This window comes from Dendrobates tinctorius, unplaced genomic scaffold, assembly GCF_039654945.1.
Source record: "Dendrobates tinctorius isolate UK_male_01 unplaced genomic scaffold, ASM3965494v1 ptg000102l, whole genome shotgun sequence".
Lineage (NCBI taxonomy): Eukaryota > Metazoa > Chordata > Amphibia > Anura > Dendrobatidae > Dendrobates > Dendrobates tinctorius.
In genome coordinates, this window is record NW_027361770.1 from 37,828,313 (window position 1) to 37,846,109 (window position 17,797).

Genomic DNA, 17,797 nt, shown 5'->3' on the forward strand with positions numbered 1-17,797 from the left:
AAAAAGGGCGGCACCTCTCCCACGCATCAGTTGGTTTCCTGTTCCTGAAGGGACGGGATCCTACAGAAGACCAGGATCCCAGGCCGGCCGGCCGATACAGGTAGCGGGGGGGTCTCCTACCTCGGCCTGGTGTGGATCTCTGGAAGACGCCACGGTGGCCCAGGATGGGTAGCACGGCGGTGGCGTAGTCAGCAGGGAGCGGCGTCCGGAGGATGTCCGACTCCAGAATAAAGACCGCCGCCGGTGAGTATGTTTCCCCCCGGGGGCCCCCAGATCCGGCGGCGCTGGTGCGGTGGCCGGCGCGCTGCGGGGGACGCTGCGACCGGGGAGCGCGGTATCCCGAAGCTCCCGGGCGTCCCGCGTGACTTCCGGTCGGGCGGGGTCGCGGTGACGTCAGGGGGCGGCCGGAGGAGGTGCTTCCGGGTCGGCGGCGCCACTGCGCATGCGCGAGAAAAAAAAGATGGCGGCGCCCATCGCAAACGCCGATGAGCGTCGGCTCTCCGGCCGGGTGCGGCGCCAGCTGGGGAAGGGAGCCCTATTAGGGGGGGAGGGACGCGGCACGCATACTGCTGTCCGGAGGAGGGGTATATAGGCAGGACCCGGGCAGGGTGCCTTGCCTTGGCCACATTATTGCGAGCAGTAATGGAGAGCGAGCAGGAGCAGCAGCAGCAGCGGCGGCAGCAGCAGCAGCAACGACGGCAGCAGCGACAAACATCTCTGCCGCCCCTGGATGACCTTCGGCAGGTCAAGCAGAAAAAGAAAGAGTCACGTGACAGTGAACGTGTGGGACGAAATGACCAGTCCAGCCATAAAAGCTCCTCTAAGCAGACAGGAGCATCGTCTGAGAAGAATCCCCCTCATCCTCCGGTACTTGAGAGTGGCACTGGTAAGTGATCTTCGTGAAAGTTCACTCAGTGACGGGGCCCCCCTTCTGTGCTTTATTCTAGGGGAAGAAGGCTTCAAGTAAAACTAAACACAGGGAATGCGCACTCTGTGCATGCCCATTACCGGACTCATGCCCCAAAAGATTGTGCCCCCCCTGTATTCAGCAGACAGTGGCGGAAGAGTCGCCCGCGGTAGCAGCGAGTTTGAGAGACATTGTTAGGGCAGAAATGAAGGAAACCCTAAAGTCACTGTCCCAGCCGGAAACTATAAAGGGCGGGGTCCCGGTGGAGTCTGATTCCTCGGCAGAATGGAGGAGAAGTAGAGACTCCCAGGCTTCATCTCCCTCGTCCTCCTCAGGAGAAGAGGACTCTGGGCGGTTTTGTCTGCCTCTTGACCAGGTAGACAAGCTGGTCAAAGTAGTCAGAGGGACAATGGAAGTAGAGGAACCTAAGCCCCAATTATCCATGCAGGATGTCATGTTCAGGGGGCTGGAGCAGAGGAAGCATAGAGTCTTCCCGTTAAATCAGAAGATCCAGGATCTAATCCACAGAGAGTGGAAAAAAACGGATAAAAGAGGGTCGCTACCACCAGCCCTCAAACGCAGATATCCCTTCGACGATCCGGCAGTAAATACTTGGGACAAGGCCCCCAAATTAGATGCGGCCATTGCAAAGGCATCGAAAAGATCCTCGCTGCCCTTTGAGGACATGGGATCCCTTAAAGATCCCCTAGACAGGAAGGCAGACACCTTCCTTAAGAATACTTGGGAGATGGCAGCCGGTTCCTTAAGACCAGCAGTGGCGTCAACATGCACAGCCAGGTCCATGATGGTCTGGTTGGACCAGTTGGAGTCACAATTAAAACAGGGTACGTCAAGACAAACAATTCTTGGGGCCCTACCAACAATCCAAGAGGGAGCAGCCTTCCTAGCAGATGCCTCGGCGGATGCAGTAAGAATGGCAGCCAGAGCAGCAGGTCTCTCTAATGCGGCTCGTAGAGCCCTGTGGCTAAAGTGCTGGCAGGGAGACATTCAGGCCAGGGCGAAGCTTTGTACTATTCCGTGTGAGGGGGAATATTTGTTCGGCGCAGTCCTGGACGAACTGCTTGAGAAGGCTGGGGACGACAAGAAAAAATTCCCAAATCTCTGGCCTACATCCTACCGACGCCCATTTGGTAGAAGGAGATTCCGTCTGGGGAGAAGGCCCAATTCTTCGCCTACTAGAGACCGTCCCAGATGGGAAGATAGAAGGAGAAGAGGTACGGGCTACATGTTTAGACGCTCGTCTAGAGATCAAAAGAGACAGAATCAATGACTAGCAATTCCCGTGGGAGGTAGACTATCATCCTTCCTTCCGGCATGGTCACAGATTACAAATAGTGACTGGGTGCGCAATGTAATATCCACCGGGCTTAGATTGGAGTTTACCCAGGTCCCACGGGATACCTTTAAATCCACTCCTTTAAGATCTTCACCCCTTGAACAAGCAGCTTTAGAAGCGGAGGTCTTGAGCCTATGCCAGAAAAACGTCCTGATAGAAGTTCCGGAAGCTGAGAGAGGAAGAGGGTTCTACTCTCCCTTATTCCTGATCCAAAAACCTGATAAGACATTTAGAACGATCATTAACTTACGTTTCCTCAATAAGTTTTTGGTGAACCGTACTTTTAAGATGGAGTCCATCAATACGACAATAAAAATATTGTTTAAAGGGTGTTTTATGGCAGTCATAGATTTGAAAGATGCGTACTATCATGTACCTATCCATGCAGACTTCCAGCAGTTCCTGAGGGTGGCGGTTTCAATAGACTGCACAGTCCGTCATTATCAATATAGAGCCCTTCCCTTTGGTCTCTCTGCAGCGCCCCGGGTATTTACAAAGATAGTGGCCGAAGTGATGGAGCATTTACGGGAGGTGGACATCCTGATTGTTCCATATTTGGATGATTTTTTAATTGTGGGAAAATCAGGGGGCCATTGTACATCCCAGATAGAAAGAGCTAAGTCCAGGTTAGAAAACCTCGGATGGATATTAAACTACGAGAAATCCCGACTCCAGCCCTCAAAAATACAAAAGTTTCTAGGCTTACTATTAAATTCAGAAACTCAGCAATGTCTGTTGCCATTGGATAAAATGCAAAAGATACAGCAGCAGGTTCTTCGGGCGGTTGATAATCCTTCTATGACCCTCAGACAGGCCATGTCCCTGTTGGGATCTCTAACCTCATGCATCCCAGCAGTTAGGTGGGCACAATTCCATACTAGAGCCCCTCAGAAGGATGTCCTATTTAATAACAGGGCCTTAAGACACTCCTTACAAGGTCAACTGTTGCTAAGCCCCTCGACTGTCACATCGCTTAGATGGTGGCTCGATGATGAGAACCTAGCCTCAGGGGTGCCCTGGATAACGCAGATAACCCGTGTTATAACCACAGACGCTAGTCCCTTCGGTTGGGGGGCTCATATGGGGGACATAGTGGTACAGGGACAGTGGGATTCGGATACGGAGATCTCATCCAACCAAAGAGAGCTATTGGCGATAGAGCAGGCAGTCAAAAAACTCATTATGTACCTACAGGGCCATCACGTGAGGATACTCTCGGACAACCAGGTAGCGGTAGCATATATCAACCACCAAGGTGGAACCCGCTCCGACGCCCTGATGCGGACAACAGAACATCTCCTTCAAATAGCAGAGGGAAGTTTTCTATCTTTGACGGCGCTCCACATCAGAGGAAAGGACAACGTAAAGGCAGACTTTCTAAGCCGCAAGGCTCTAAAGCAAGGAGAATGGGCTTTGAACAGGGATATTTACCACCAGATTGTCCGCAGATGGGGTTGGCCAGAGGTAGACCTCTTTGCCACCAGAGAGAACAGAAAAGAAAAATCGTTCTGCTCTCTGAATCCCAGGGAAAATCCACTAGCAGTGGACGCCCTCCTGATGAGATGGAACTTTTCTCTGGCATACGCTTTCCCGCCATTAAATCTTCTACCTCTGGTAGTAAGGAAGATCAGGGAAGATCGGGCAAGAGTCATATTAATTGCCCCCTTTTGGCCCAGGAGGACCTGGTTTGCATGGTTGAGGACCATGTCTGTATGCGATCCCTGGGTGCTGCCGAACCTTCCGGATCTCCTCTACCAGGGGCCAGTCAGCCACCCACAAGTAGCGAGACTCCATTTGACGGCGTGGTCTTTGAAAGGTCACTGTTAGAGGATAGAGGGTTCTCCAAGAAGTTAATTGACACCCTCCTAAAAAGCAGGAAATTGACTACCACTAACATTTATGCTAGGACCTGGAAGCGATTCCTGTCCACCTTTCAGTTTGACGCCAGAGACGGAATTCCCACGAAACATATTCTGGAATTTCTCCAGAAGGGTCTCGAATTGGGTCTCTCCACAAGTACATTAAAAGTACAAGTTTCAGCCTTAGGGGCCTTGTTTGCATGTGATATTGCCAATAACTATTGGGTAGCAAGGTTCATCAAAGCAGCGGCTAGATCGAGACCCATACACAAAGACAGATGTGTACCTTGGGACTTAAATTTAGTCCTTACGGCCTTGACAGAAAGACCATTTGAACCTCTGGATTCGGCCTCATTAAAAATTATATCTCTTAAGGCAGCTTTTCTAGTGGCGATAACATCCGCACGTAGAGTGAGCGACATACAGGCACTTTCCAGATTGCCCCCTTACACAGAGTTCTTACAGGATAGAGTAATCCTAAGGCCAGATCCAGCATACCTTCCCAAGGTAGCATCACAATTTCACAGGACACAAGAGATAGTTCTGCCTTCCTTCCTCCCTAATCCGACCAACCCTAAGGAGCAAAAACTTCAGGCATTAGATATTAGGAGATGCTTACTTAAATATTTAGCAGCCACGGATCCTTGGAAGAAGGAGAATGCATTATTCCTATCCTTCCAAGGTCCCAGGAAAGGTTGTAGGGTATCAAAACGCACATTAGCGAGGTGGATTAGGGAGGCTATCTCTCTTGCCTACACAGCAGGTGGAGGTCCGGCTCCGCAGAACCTGAGGGCGCATTCCACTCGTGCCATGGCATCATCTTGGGCAGAAAGATCTGGAGTGTCAATTGATCAGATATGTAAGGCGGCCACCTGGTCATCTCCTTCCACCTTTTTTTAACCACTATCGATTAGATATGGGTGCCTCTTCAGATCTCACCTTCGGGCTAAGGGTGCTGCAGGCTGTAGTCCCGCCCTAAATTAGTTTACATCTCTGTAATTCTCTCGTGGTGTTGTCATGGGAGTCCGAATAAAGTATTAAGTTACGTACCGGTAACGGTATTTTTCGGAAGCCCATGACAGCACCCTTAGTTCCCTCCCTTGTCCACATATAGGGGTGCACTCCTTTAGAAGATTGTCCACAATTTACGGTACGTGGGAGATGGTGTAAAAAAAAAATATATATATAGGGTAGATAGGTTGTATATATTATATGTTGTGTACTAACCATGGTAGCCTCTCAAGCTCTGTAAACCAACTGATGCGTGGGAGAGGTGCCGCCCTTTTTGTATCTGTAGGTTTCCTGTTCCTAAAGGGCGGATCCCCTCTCTCGTGGTGCTGTCATGGGCTTCCGAAAAATACCGTTACCGGTACGTAACTTAATACTTTTTCTCAAAATGGCCTCTTTTACATTGAAAAAATGTATGCAACAGATCATGTCCGTTAGGACGCTCAGGATTTGGGCCATAATGGCCTACTGTATGGGCGCCCTGTTGATCTCAATAGGATCACCATTATTGAATAATGTACACAGTGCTGGCATAATCACTTGTACTTTGATGCTTTCAGGTATACACCTTATCCGGCTATATTTGCAGTGATTGAGATTTTCTTGGCCATCAACCATATCAAACAGACTGTTTACACTGACGAGCAAAAGGGTAACAATATTTTGAACTTTTGACTTTCAGGCTTCATATCTTACCATCCACTACAGCTTTGAACATGAGACTATCCTTATTTTATAGACTATCATCTTGGCTATCACATACATGACTTTGACTTGCAATAATTTAGCATGTGGTGTGTTATTAGGTTGATTCCACACCGAAAGGTCACTGGTTCAATTTGAGGAGCAGCCATGAAGAAGATTTCCCAAGAAATGAGAAACAGCATCATCCTGCTCATCGACAGCAGTCTCTGGCCAAGAGAATTGTCAAACTGCATCATGTAAGTGCCATGACAGTTGGAAGAATATGAAATGACGTCCATCCAGCCATTCAAAAGCCAAGAGGTAGACGTCCAGGCAAAATATCGGCGTCAACAAGTCGGCTCATCACAAGATCTATCAGTTCTGGCGCGACAAACATGGCATTGGAGGTGGCTCGTATGCTTTGTAATAGTGAGAAAACCGATGTCCATGCACTCACAGTGCGATGCACATTACATAAATCTGGAATGGTGGTCTGAATAAATGTGAAGAAGCCTCAAGTTCATTATTGTCATAAGAAGCATCTGCTCGAGTTTGCAAAAAAGTATGAAAAGTGGACAGTAGACTTTTGGAAACGGGTGATGTGGAGCGATGAGACAAAAGTCAATAGATTAGGCTCTGATGGGTGAAAATGGGGCTGGAAGAAACAAGGGAAACAGATCAAGAAATTGTAGGAACTTTCAAGTTCGGTGGAGGAAGCCTGATGATATGGGTTGTTTCATAGTCAAAGGCATTGGAGACTTGACCAGGATCAATGGTTGTTTTAATGCTGAGTTACAGTGGCATGTAAAAAGTTTAGGCACCCCTGGTCAAAATTTCTGTTACTGTGAACATTTAAGCAAGTTGAAGATTAAATGATCTTTAATAAAGATGACACATTTCCTTTGTATTTTAGGCATTTTTACATTCTAAAAATCACAAAAAGTAAAATGGCAGATGCCAAAGTTTGGGCACCCTGCATGGTTAGTACCTAGTATAATCCCCTTTTTAAAGTATCTCAGTTTGTAAATGCTTTTTGTAGCCAGCCAAGAATCTTTCAATTCTTGTTTGTGAGATTTTTATCCATTCTTCCTTGTAAAATTCTTCCAGTTCTGTGAGATTCCTGGGTAGTCTTGCATGCACTGCTATTTTGATGTCCGGCCACAGATTTTCAATTTTGTTCACATTGCACTTTTTAAGGTTATCTATCGTGGATTTTGATGTATGTTTAGGATCATTATCCAGTTGTAGAAGCCATCTTTTCAACTTAAGTTTTTTTTACAGATGGTGTTGTTTGCAATGATAATTTGTTGAAATTTCAATGAATTCATTCTTCCCTCTACCCATGAAATGTTTCCCATGCCATTGGCTGCAACACAAACTAATAGCATTTTTGATCAACCCACATGCTTAATGGTTGGTGAGATGTTCTTTTTCTGAAATTATGCACCCTTTTTACCACACATAACTTCAATCATTGTGGCCAAAGAGTTCTATTTTAACTTCATTGGTCCACAGGACTTGTTTCCAAAATGCATCAGAATTGTTGTTTTACATACTACGGACATTGAATTTTATGATGAGGATGCAGGAGAGGTTTTCTACTGATGACTCTTCCATGAAGGCCTTATTCGTGCAGGTGTCTCTGAACAGTAGAACAATGTACCACAACATAGTTTGCTAAATTTAGGTCTTTTGAAGTCAAGCAGGGGTTCTGATTTGCTTCTCTAGCAATCCTACGAGCAGATCACACTGAAATTTTGCTTGATCTTCCAGACCTTATCTTCACCTCCATTGTTCCTGTTAACTGCCATTTCTTAATTACATTTCAAACTGAGGAAAGGGCAACTTGAAAATGCTTTGCCATCTTCTAATAGCCTTCTCCTGTTTTGTGAGCCTCCACCATTTTCATTTTCAGAGTGCCAGGCAGCTGCTTAGAAAAACCCATGCCTGCTGTTTTTTTGGCACAAGGTTAGAGGAGGCTGGGTTTTTATAAAGCTGGGAAATTTGCATCACCTGGCCTTATGATAGTGAACAGGCCATAACCCTAACAGGCAAAGTAAGGTCTGAAACCTTGGTCAAAGTTATCTGATCACACAAATCTCCAAGGGTGCCCAAACTAAGCTTTAGCGTCAACCCATTTTCATTTTATTAAAACATAAAAAAATTACTATATATAACACTATATATATATATATATTATGCATACAGTGTGTGTGTGTGTGTGTGTGTGTATATATATATATATATATATATATATATATATATATATATATATATATATATATATCTCTAAAGAAATGTCTCATCTTTAAGTTGTTTAGCCCTTTGAGATCATTTCATCTTCAACATGATTAACTGTCCACAATAACAGTAATTTTGACCAGGCATGCTCAAACTTTTACATCACTGATGATGTTCGTCCTTCGTGGTCAAAGATGACCATGGCTTCAAGGTTAGAAGAGAATTAATAGTTTTGGGTCCGGAGGTGGCTGATGAGGCAAATCCGGGCCCTGATGGTTCGCCCACATACTTGACATAAGTAAGCAGATGTAGTCAATACACCAGATTCTGCTTGTGCCTCGCGGACAGCACACTTTCTTTTTGCATCTAAGATTTTCCAATCTTCAGCTGCACATGCTCCTGAGGTGATCCTTGCCCCGCCAACCTGGACAATCCAGGGCAAGCTCTTCCCATTCATTGATGTTGACTTCCAGGTTTTTGAGAGACGCCTTAAGGCAATGTTTATAGGGCTTCTTCTGCCCCCCAACTTCTCGCTTTCCTTGGCACAGTTCTCCGTACAGCAGTTGTTTCGGTAGTCGGCTGTCAGGCATTCTGACCACATGTCCAGCACACCTGGCTTGGACTGTCAGCAGGAGAGTGTAAACGCTGCAGAGCCCAGTTTGTTCCAAAATTGCCATGTCTGGGACATTATCTTGCCACCTGGTGTGGAGGAGTCTGCGGAGGCAACTCATGTGAAAATGATTAAGCTGTTTAGCATGCCGGCTGTAGACTATCCAGGTCTTGCTAGCATAGAGAAGTGTGGTGAGGACCACCTCACAGTAGACCTTCAGCTTGGTGGTAAGGCTGAGTCCCCTTCATTCCCATTCGTTCTTATGCAGTCTCCCGAAGGCGGCACTGGATTTGGTAATTCTGTTATTAACCTCAGCGTTTATAGTTACTTCACAGGAAAGTGTGCTGCCTAAGTAGGTAATGTTATCGACTGCTTTGAGGTTTTGCTCCTTCACCGTGATATGTGGCTCCTTGTATAGCTTCCCTGGGACAGATTTATACATGACTTCGTTTTTTCTAGTGTTGATCTCGAGACCAAAATTGTCACAAGGTTGAGAAAAGCAGTCCATTTCATGCTGCATCTGCTGCTCCGTGCTAGCATTAAGTGCACAGTCATCAGCAAATAATTCACAGATCACAGTCTCATGCACCATCTTAACCGCCTTCATGCGTTTTGGGTTGAATAGCTTGCCATCAGTCCTGTACCTAACCTGGATTCCATCTTCACAGTTGTTAAAGGCATCACTTAACATTGCAGAGAATAGCATACTGAACAGGGTTGGAGCAAGCACACAGTCTTGTTTTATGCCGTTTGTTACTGGGAAAGTCTCAGATTCGTTTCCATTGTTCAGAACCTTCACCATCATGCCATCATGGAACTGCCGGACGATTGAGATGAGCTTGCTCTGGCAGCCGAATTTTGCCATGATCTTCCACAGGCCATCTACTGACTGTGTCGAAAGCCTTGGTCAACTCAACAAAAGTCACATAAAGGTCATTGTATTGGTCCTGGCACTTTTCCTGAAGTTGACGTGCTGCAAAGACCATATCTACTGTTCCACGTTTAGCACAGAAACCACACAGGCTTTTGGGTAATAGGCCTTGCTCAAGGTGATGTAGAAGGCGGTTGAGCAAGAGACAAGCCAATATCTTTCCTGCAGTAGACAGAAGGGAGATGCCTCGATGGTTGTCACAAGATTGGTGATTACCTTTCCTCTTGTATATGTAAATTATGCTGGCATTTTTCAGCTGTTGCGGAACCTGTTCCTTTTTCCACATATACTGGAATAGTTTGGTCACCGTTTGCATCACAGCAGTTTGCTACTGTTTATGTGAGTATCATACAAGACAAGTTACTTCATACACTAGAGTACTATGGGTATGAAAAGGGCAACATAGTTTTCCAGCTAGACAACGACCTGAAGCATATGTCGAGATTGGCTAATAAATTATTCAGTGACAATGAAGTAGAGGTGCTGAATTGGCCCACACGGTCCCCAGAGGTCAATCCAATCGAACAGCTGTGGATAAAGCTGAGGAAAAAGCTTTATACATAACCAAGTGAGATGACCAGTATGCACCAACTTTGAGAACATGTAGAAGAGACCTAGAATCAGATTTCAGTCGAGACATGCTTGAATTTTATCAACAGCATGTCCAGAAGGATTCAAGCAGTGTTACACAAAATAATAAGAATTCAAATTTAGATTTTTAGGAGCAAATCAGTAATAATACAGTGACATGACAAGAATCTGCATAACTAATCATATGCTAAATAGTTGCAAGTCAAATTTATGTATGAGAAAGCCAAGATGATTGTCTATAAAATGATGGTAGTAGTCTCACTTTCGAAACAGTAATGGATGGTGAGATTAGGAGCCTGAAAGTCAAAAGTTCAAAACATTGTTGCCCTTTTGTTCACCAGTGTATTTGCTGTCTGTGAAGATCCAGTGTTTGTTTGAGTATTAAGATGGCCCACAACTTGTATGAAATTATCGTCTAATCTCTCTACCTTCTCAGTAATCTGTGACAGGCTAGAAGGGAATGTATTTCAGTTTTGTATGTGGTCTCCAGCCTCTGTATATATTGCTCCATATCTTGTTTAGTAGAAATAGACGCTATATGATGTTTCAGATTGATTATGGTGTTCCCCATATCATAGTATGCTGTGGCTGGGGGAGGGGGTAAATTCCGCTGTGAAGCAAGCGCTGCTGAGTATATGGTCATCTGTGAGAGTACAGTGAAACTTGTGAAGCTGTTCTGTTGTGAACACTTTTGACCTGACTTCTGAGTTTGGGCTCCCTCTGGTGGTTTCTGCGGGTAATGGTGCTGGTCAAGTTGACAGAAGTCAATCACCTGAAGAGGATAATTGGAGGTTAGGTGTTACACACTGGGATGATTTAAGTGAGCAGGCTTCCCTCAGTTGTTGCTGATGATTTGGTTTTCTTCCTGTGCATTTTGAAGTCCGCTTGCCCCCTGCTTAGTCCTGCATCATTCAGATAAGTTATTTGCTTGCTGGAATCTTTTTGCATTTGATCCAGTTTTGCCTTTCTCTGCTTTCTGCTTTGCTGTGTGGGTTCAGCATTGTTCCCTGCTGGGACCTGTGCTGGACCCCGTTCCATATGCCACAGCTTGTGTCAGTCTGTTCAGTATTGCTAGTCCCCTGTTATATCAGTATCTTTTGTTTTGCTTCCAGTTCACACCAGAATGCTGATCTAATGGGGGAGAGGTCGTGTTGCCTCAGTATTTTTGCATATCAAACATGTTGGATTTTTCTTACGGTTTTGTGTGTAATTGCAGACAATATCTTTCCTGTTCTGTTCTATCTAGGTAGTTTGGGCCCCATCATTTGCTTATTCTATTTCCTGCATGTGTTTGTGCCTCATCTTGTCTCACCGGCAATATATGTTTGGGGGCTATCTATTCCTTTGGGGTTCTACTCAGGGGCAGTTTAGCTTTCCCCTTTCTTGCTTTAGGCTTAGTTAATTCTTTGGCTGTGTCGAGGCGTCTAGGGCATCGTAGGTACGTCCCACGGCTAATTCTAGCTGTGTTGTTAGTTTTAGGGGTCTGCAATCCACTAAGTTACCAACCTTTCTGGTAATCTGGTTGCCTAGCTTATTCCCCGGCTATCCTCCTCGGTGACCTAATCATAACACTGTTCTCTTGTGAGGAGAAGTTGGTGCAGTGCTTACAGACTTGACCTGTCCGGCATCTTGAGGGTTACGACTGTTTCTTGTTCCACACTGAAATGAAGCAGTAATGGCGCCGGCTGCAGTGCAGGAAGAAGAGTCCGCTGATAAAAATGCTGTATTCCAGACATACTGACAAAGGTGTAGGACCTCAGATTAACCTTTGATTTCTTGTCTTCCTTTCCCATAACATACGGCATGTGGGAGGCTGTAAATTACTTATAATTCCACTAGGAACATGGTCTAAAGAGAGAGCTGTGTGTGTGCGTCCTGTCGGTGCCATGTCCAGGCCACGCCCCCTGCATTTAACAGGCTAACGGCTGCGGGCAAAGCTCCGCCTGCGGCTGTTTAAGGCAGATGATGGATAAATATTACAGCCATCATCTGCGTGGAAAGATGTGGCTTTGACTTGTGAGCCTGCATCAGGGCCAGGGAGCCGATACATGATGTAACTGTACGTTATATGTTGATAAGGAGTTAATTAAGCTAAACATTTTCTGCAACTTATGTGCTAGAATAGCTGTATTGATTATTTTCTTTAGTAGTTTCAGAACCAAATTGAAAGCTAGGTTCACATCGCTCAATCCTTTGTCAAATATCGCTTACTTAGAATTTTAGCCTTGATCATCATGGCTGTTATGAGTGTTACTCTTCATTACAACTTCATAAAGAGCTTGTCCAATCGTGGAAGTGTGATCAGCAGGTTTAGGAACTCCTATAAAAGTGAACTGTGAGTGGGTCAACTTAACAACCAAGTTTCTATTACCGGTGGCATGATACATGGCCGTGTTCTTTATCTAAATGCATGTTTTAGTTTTGAGACATGCATAATTCAGACATTTATGGCATATTCTGCGGTATCTCTGAGACTAGGAAGCCACTTTAAGGGAGTAATCCGCTCACTGTTCTTTTTCTTTTTTCCTACTTATCATATATAATAGCAGATCTCCCACATGAGATTCTGTTAGTATTGCTTGGTTTGTCCTAAAAAGAGTAAATCGCATCTAAAATACAGATACTTTTTTTTTGTAGTTATGAATGCAGATTTTGTGCTCAGACCTTTGAGACATTGAAACATTGTTTCTAAAATATGTTCAAATTCTGCACATTGTGAGTTTTGTAAATGTTTCCAGAATGCTAAGTCTAGCACTATGATATTCATTTAGGATGAATAGTGATGAATGGATGTTGCTACAAATTGGTCAGTTGTTTGGAATACAAATCCGCTGATTACAGCATTGGTGATTATGGTAAAGTTTGCATTTTATACACAATGCTGTAATAAACCTGTAAGAGAAGTAAATAAAATCTGACATATTACAAGAATACATTATTTGCTATTTTAAAGTTCTGTGCGAGAGGATAATTGGTTTGGATGTTCATGAATGCTTTTCAAACAAATTGGGTTCTAAGAGAAAATGCCACATTTTGTGAAACAAACTCTTTGACTAAATAATTTAGGAACCTTCTAAAATAAATTAGAGCGTTATTGATTTTGCAGCCAGAATGGAGTCTAATACATTGGTTGATTTGTTAACATAAATATGTTGTACAAGTTATTTTTCTAGATACTATTAACATATCTATACATCCACTTATTTTATCATTTATGAAAGCAACAACCTAAATCCCAATGTAAACAGTTCATTTTTTTTTTTTTAAGGAATGATGACTTTGGGACCTAGTGGCGCAGGCAAAACCAAGTGCATTAATGTTCTAATGAAAGCAATGACGGACTGTGGGGCACCTCACAGGGAAATGAGAATGAACCCTAAAGCTATCACTGCTTCTCAGATGTTTGGCACACTTGATGTGGCCACAAATGATTGGACAGATGGTATATTTTCAACTTTGTGGCGAAAAACATTAAAAGCAAAGAAGGTAAACTCAGCAAGTCAAACTGACAATAACATATGCTTGACTTACGTAAACCAGTGAATAGAGGAATACAAAGTTAAGAGAGTTGTATAAAACAATACCAAGCTTTATTATAAGGAAAGTAGAATAGAGTCCATTATTGGATAAATTATCCTTACAGGTTACAAGCATTTTTAGAGGATTTTTTTTTTACTCCATTCTACCTAGAACACCTTATAAATATCAGAATCCTGTCAGCACCGGCGAACTGCCACGGCTGAGCAGGGTGACTCACCCACACTGCGGGAGGGCCCAGGGTCAGATACTGCAGGGAAAGTTCAGACAGACAGGACCTGCGACGCTGAAGGTAGTAAGAAGTACAAGGACCTACGATCATGTGACCACAGGGGGCGGGGCTTAGCATCCCACTGCTGGAGATGACTGTAGGATTCTACTACAGGAATCCTGGAGTAGAGGCGAGGGGAACTCTGGTCAGACAAATGGGGGTCATACACGGAGAGGGCAGCGCGGTACCAGAGGGGCGAGCAGAGAATAGTCAGAACGTAAGCAATGAGTCATACACAGAGATTGCTGCTCAGTGCAAGAGGGGCAATCGGAGAATAGTCAGGTCATAGGCAATGAGTCATACACGGAGATAGCAGCACAGTACAAAAGGGACAGGCAGAACTCGTAACAGGGACGGAACCGGATTAGCACCAAACAAGCATAAAGTATCACAGGCACAAATCACACCAGGGTCACACACATTCGTCCAAGGGTCTGAGTATAAGCGACGAGGAATGAGTCCACAATGAGGTTATAAAAAGCCTCCCAGAATCTCAGAGTGAGGCCGTCCAGATTAACCTCTGAACTACCTAATCCCACAAACTAAGCAGATCATGACAATAAGTGATTCTTGATGATCTCAAATATCTCTCCTGTGAATTGAGGAATAATGACCATCTCCAACCACTACTTCTATAGACAGTGAATGGAGTAGTGGTTGTACCTGCTCATTCCTACTTCATTCACACAGGAGATTTTGGAATCCTAATTTTTGTGATTGGTGGGGTTCAAGCAGCTGGACCCCCAGTAATCATATATTTAACTGCTGTAACTAAGTCACAATAAATCTTATTCACACGGTGTACTTTATTTCATTTGTGCAATTTGTGCAGAATTCAAATTAATTTTTTGTAGTAAATTGTGTCAATTGCATCTAATTGTGTGCATGATGTATACAATGTTAATATAGTGTTATTGATTTCATTTCCAGGGAGAGCATATTTGGATAGTCCTGGATGGCCCAGTCGATGCCATATGGATTGAGAATTTGAATTCTGTTCTGGATGATAACAAAACTCTCACTTTGGCAAATGGTGACCGTATTCCAATGGCACCCAACTGCAAAATTGTGTTTGAACCTCACAACATTGATAATGCTTCTCCAGCCACTGTGTCTCGAAATGGAATGGTGTTCATGAGTTCTTCTGTGTTAGACTGGAGACCTGTGCTAAAGGCTTGGTTGCGTACCCTACCAGCAACTCAGCAAGATGTGCTATGGAACTGCTTTGACAGTATCTTCCAGGTATTTATTATACCCTATTATAGCTTTAAATCCCACTAATTTGTATTAGGGTATTTTCTAGTAAGCTTTAACTCTGCTGATTGGCATCACCACTAAAAAATCTCTTACCATGAACATCGAATTCTTGAGTAAACGTTATTTGACTTTTGCTGTTCACTTTGTATCTTCGGTATTGTGATTAGGCTTCAAATATTCCAGTATAATATTTACAAGCAGAAATCTAAATTGATATTGTGATATATTAAGGAAAATATATAAGAAGCGATACTTTTTAATAATTATACTCTACTCATCATTACCATAAGCCAGGTGTTACATCTTAGCCACATTCACTTGAAGAGTGCTATTTAAAAAAAATATGTTTTTTTTAATTGTGTCCACCTCTAAATTAAAGGAGTATTCCAGTAACTAAAATTAAGGGCACAGTCAGATGGCCATATAAATCGGACCGAGATCGGACCACAGTGCATGGACTTGCCGGCGGGTCTCCTGGCCTGAGTGTGATAGCTGCATAGAAATACATGGAGGCTTGGGTCGGAAGACCTACTGGCCAGTCTTTTTCTCTGCTGCCAGACTTATATGGCTGTCTGACTGTGTGCTAACTGTAAGAAGGTGATAAGAAGAACGGAAATATTTTTATTAATGCTCATACTGCATAAATTAATAAATTAATTTTTCAATTTGTGTTTTTGCTTGGTCTCTGAACTAAGATAGATAACAGATTGATGATTTCACAAAGCATTTTGCTAATGTGTAGGCTCAGTTCTGCTTTATTGACAATCGACATCTGTGTGAATCCAGTATAAGGCCTGTTTCACACTTCCGTTTTTTCAAATCCGTCAAAATCCGTTGTTTTCCGTAAAAAAACGGATCCGCCATTTTTTGCAGGATCCGGTTTTTTTGTCCCATAGACTTCCATTACGGTTACCGCGGATCCGTCAAAAAAACGGATCCGTTTAAAAAAAAAACGGATCCGTTTGCATCAGTTTCCGTCAAAAAAACGGAAACGGATCCGTTTGGCGGACACAAAAACGGAAGTGTGAAACAGGCCTAAGTTCAGTACTTCTGCAAAGCCCTTTATCCATTTTATACTAAAATGGTGTTTGACTAAATAGTCAGAGATTTGAATATAAAAGTCTTGGAAGAAATTTCAATTCACACAGAAAGCCAATTTCTCAAAAAAGTTAGAGCAGGACAAAGCTCTTCTAGTATTTGGTTTCAGTATATTCCTTTTTGCTCAAGGAGGGCACAATGCAGGCTACAATGCATTATTCCATCTCACTCACTTTAGCCACTTTCAACACCATCGGTCCTTAATTGGCAGTTGATCTGTAAATGGACTGTATGTATACATTTTTGGATATAATACACTATATTTACAGTAAAATTTTACGTAGGTGTGGAGAAAATGCTTTAAAGTAAGAATGCTATCAGAAATAGAAGTGATAATTTACTTTTATCAATTGACAAAATACAGAGGGAATGAACAAAGGGGAAATCTAAATTAAATCAATATTTGGTGTGACCGCACTTTGCCTTCAAAACAGCATCAATTCTTCTATGTACACTAGAACACAGTTTTTGAAGGGTACTGGGCAGGAAAGGTGTTTCAAACATCTTGGAGAACTAACCACAGATCTGTGGATGTAGGCTTGCACAAATTCTTGTGTTTTCATGTAATCTCAGACAGACTCGATGATGTGGAAATCATGGGCCCATTGCTATTATTGTGTGACTTTGTTTGAAGTGCCGTCTTGACACAGGAGATAAAGTTACTGTATGCTAATCCCATAACCTGTCACATACCAGGCAAGTTTGATGCAACTAGCTTCAACCTGCCTTATTGGCTCTATATGCAATTCAGATTCAAATCATAGGCCATCTGGCAGCAAACTATACATGAAAATCAAGACACACAGCATCCCAAACAAACAATTGCTTTACTCACACAGCATATACGTAATTACAGAGAATATTACATTTTGTACAGTACTGTGCATGCATATGTGTATATACAGTATATATATTACTGTGTTGGTAATGATGATTTTAAGAATTTATTGCTGGCATTCTTGTGAAGAAAAACTCCTTTATGTGTCTGCTGGGTGAGGAAAATAATTGCAGTAATTTTTCACAGTGGGATTCTAATGGGAAAGGTCTGAAAATCCTCTTAATTTGAGAAGTGCCAGGGAATAATTCTACATAGGAGCATACAATAAAGTACATATCAAAAGACAGAAGAGATTATAAAACCAATGCTGCTACAATACATGTCTCCTTTCTTAGTTGGCGTAGGGTCTGACTTAAATGGAACAAAGTTAATGGCACCTTTTATGTGCAAAATTATCAGCTTATAGATTTATGTATTGTAGCATTATTAAAATGTATAGAAGTTAACTTGGGTTGTATGTTACATGACATTAAACATATTGCTGCTAGTCAAGGACTGTCAGTTCCAAATAAGCATTTGAGGGAGTGAGAACTGTATCTCATTTAAGCAAGACAATACAACATAGCATCAGTATTGGTATGTGTGTTTAAATAGCCCCTGCAGCCAGT

General features: G+C 43.3%; 1 protein-coding gene across 1 annotated transcript in view; it reads left to right on the forward strand.

Moving 5' to 3' along the window:
* LOC141099782 (dynein axonemal heavy chain 5-like) overlaps nt 1-17,797 on the forward strand; it is a 587,253-nt gene that overhangs the window by 300,686 nt on the left and 268,770 nt on the right. Inside the window, exons 47-48 of the mRNA XM_073587845.1 lie at nt 13,457-13,674; nt 14,927-15,238. Of these exons, the coding sequence (XP_073443946.1) occupies nt 13,457-13,674; nt 14,927-15,238 (530 nt within the window). The remainder of the gene's footprint in view (nt 1-13,456; nt 13,675-14,926; nt 15,239-17,797) is intronic.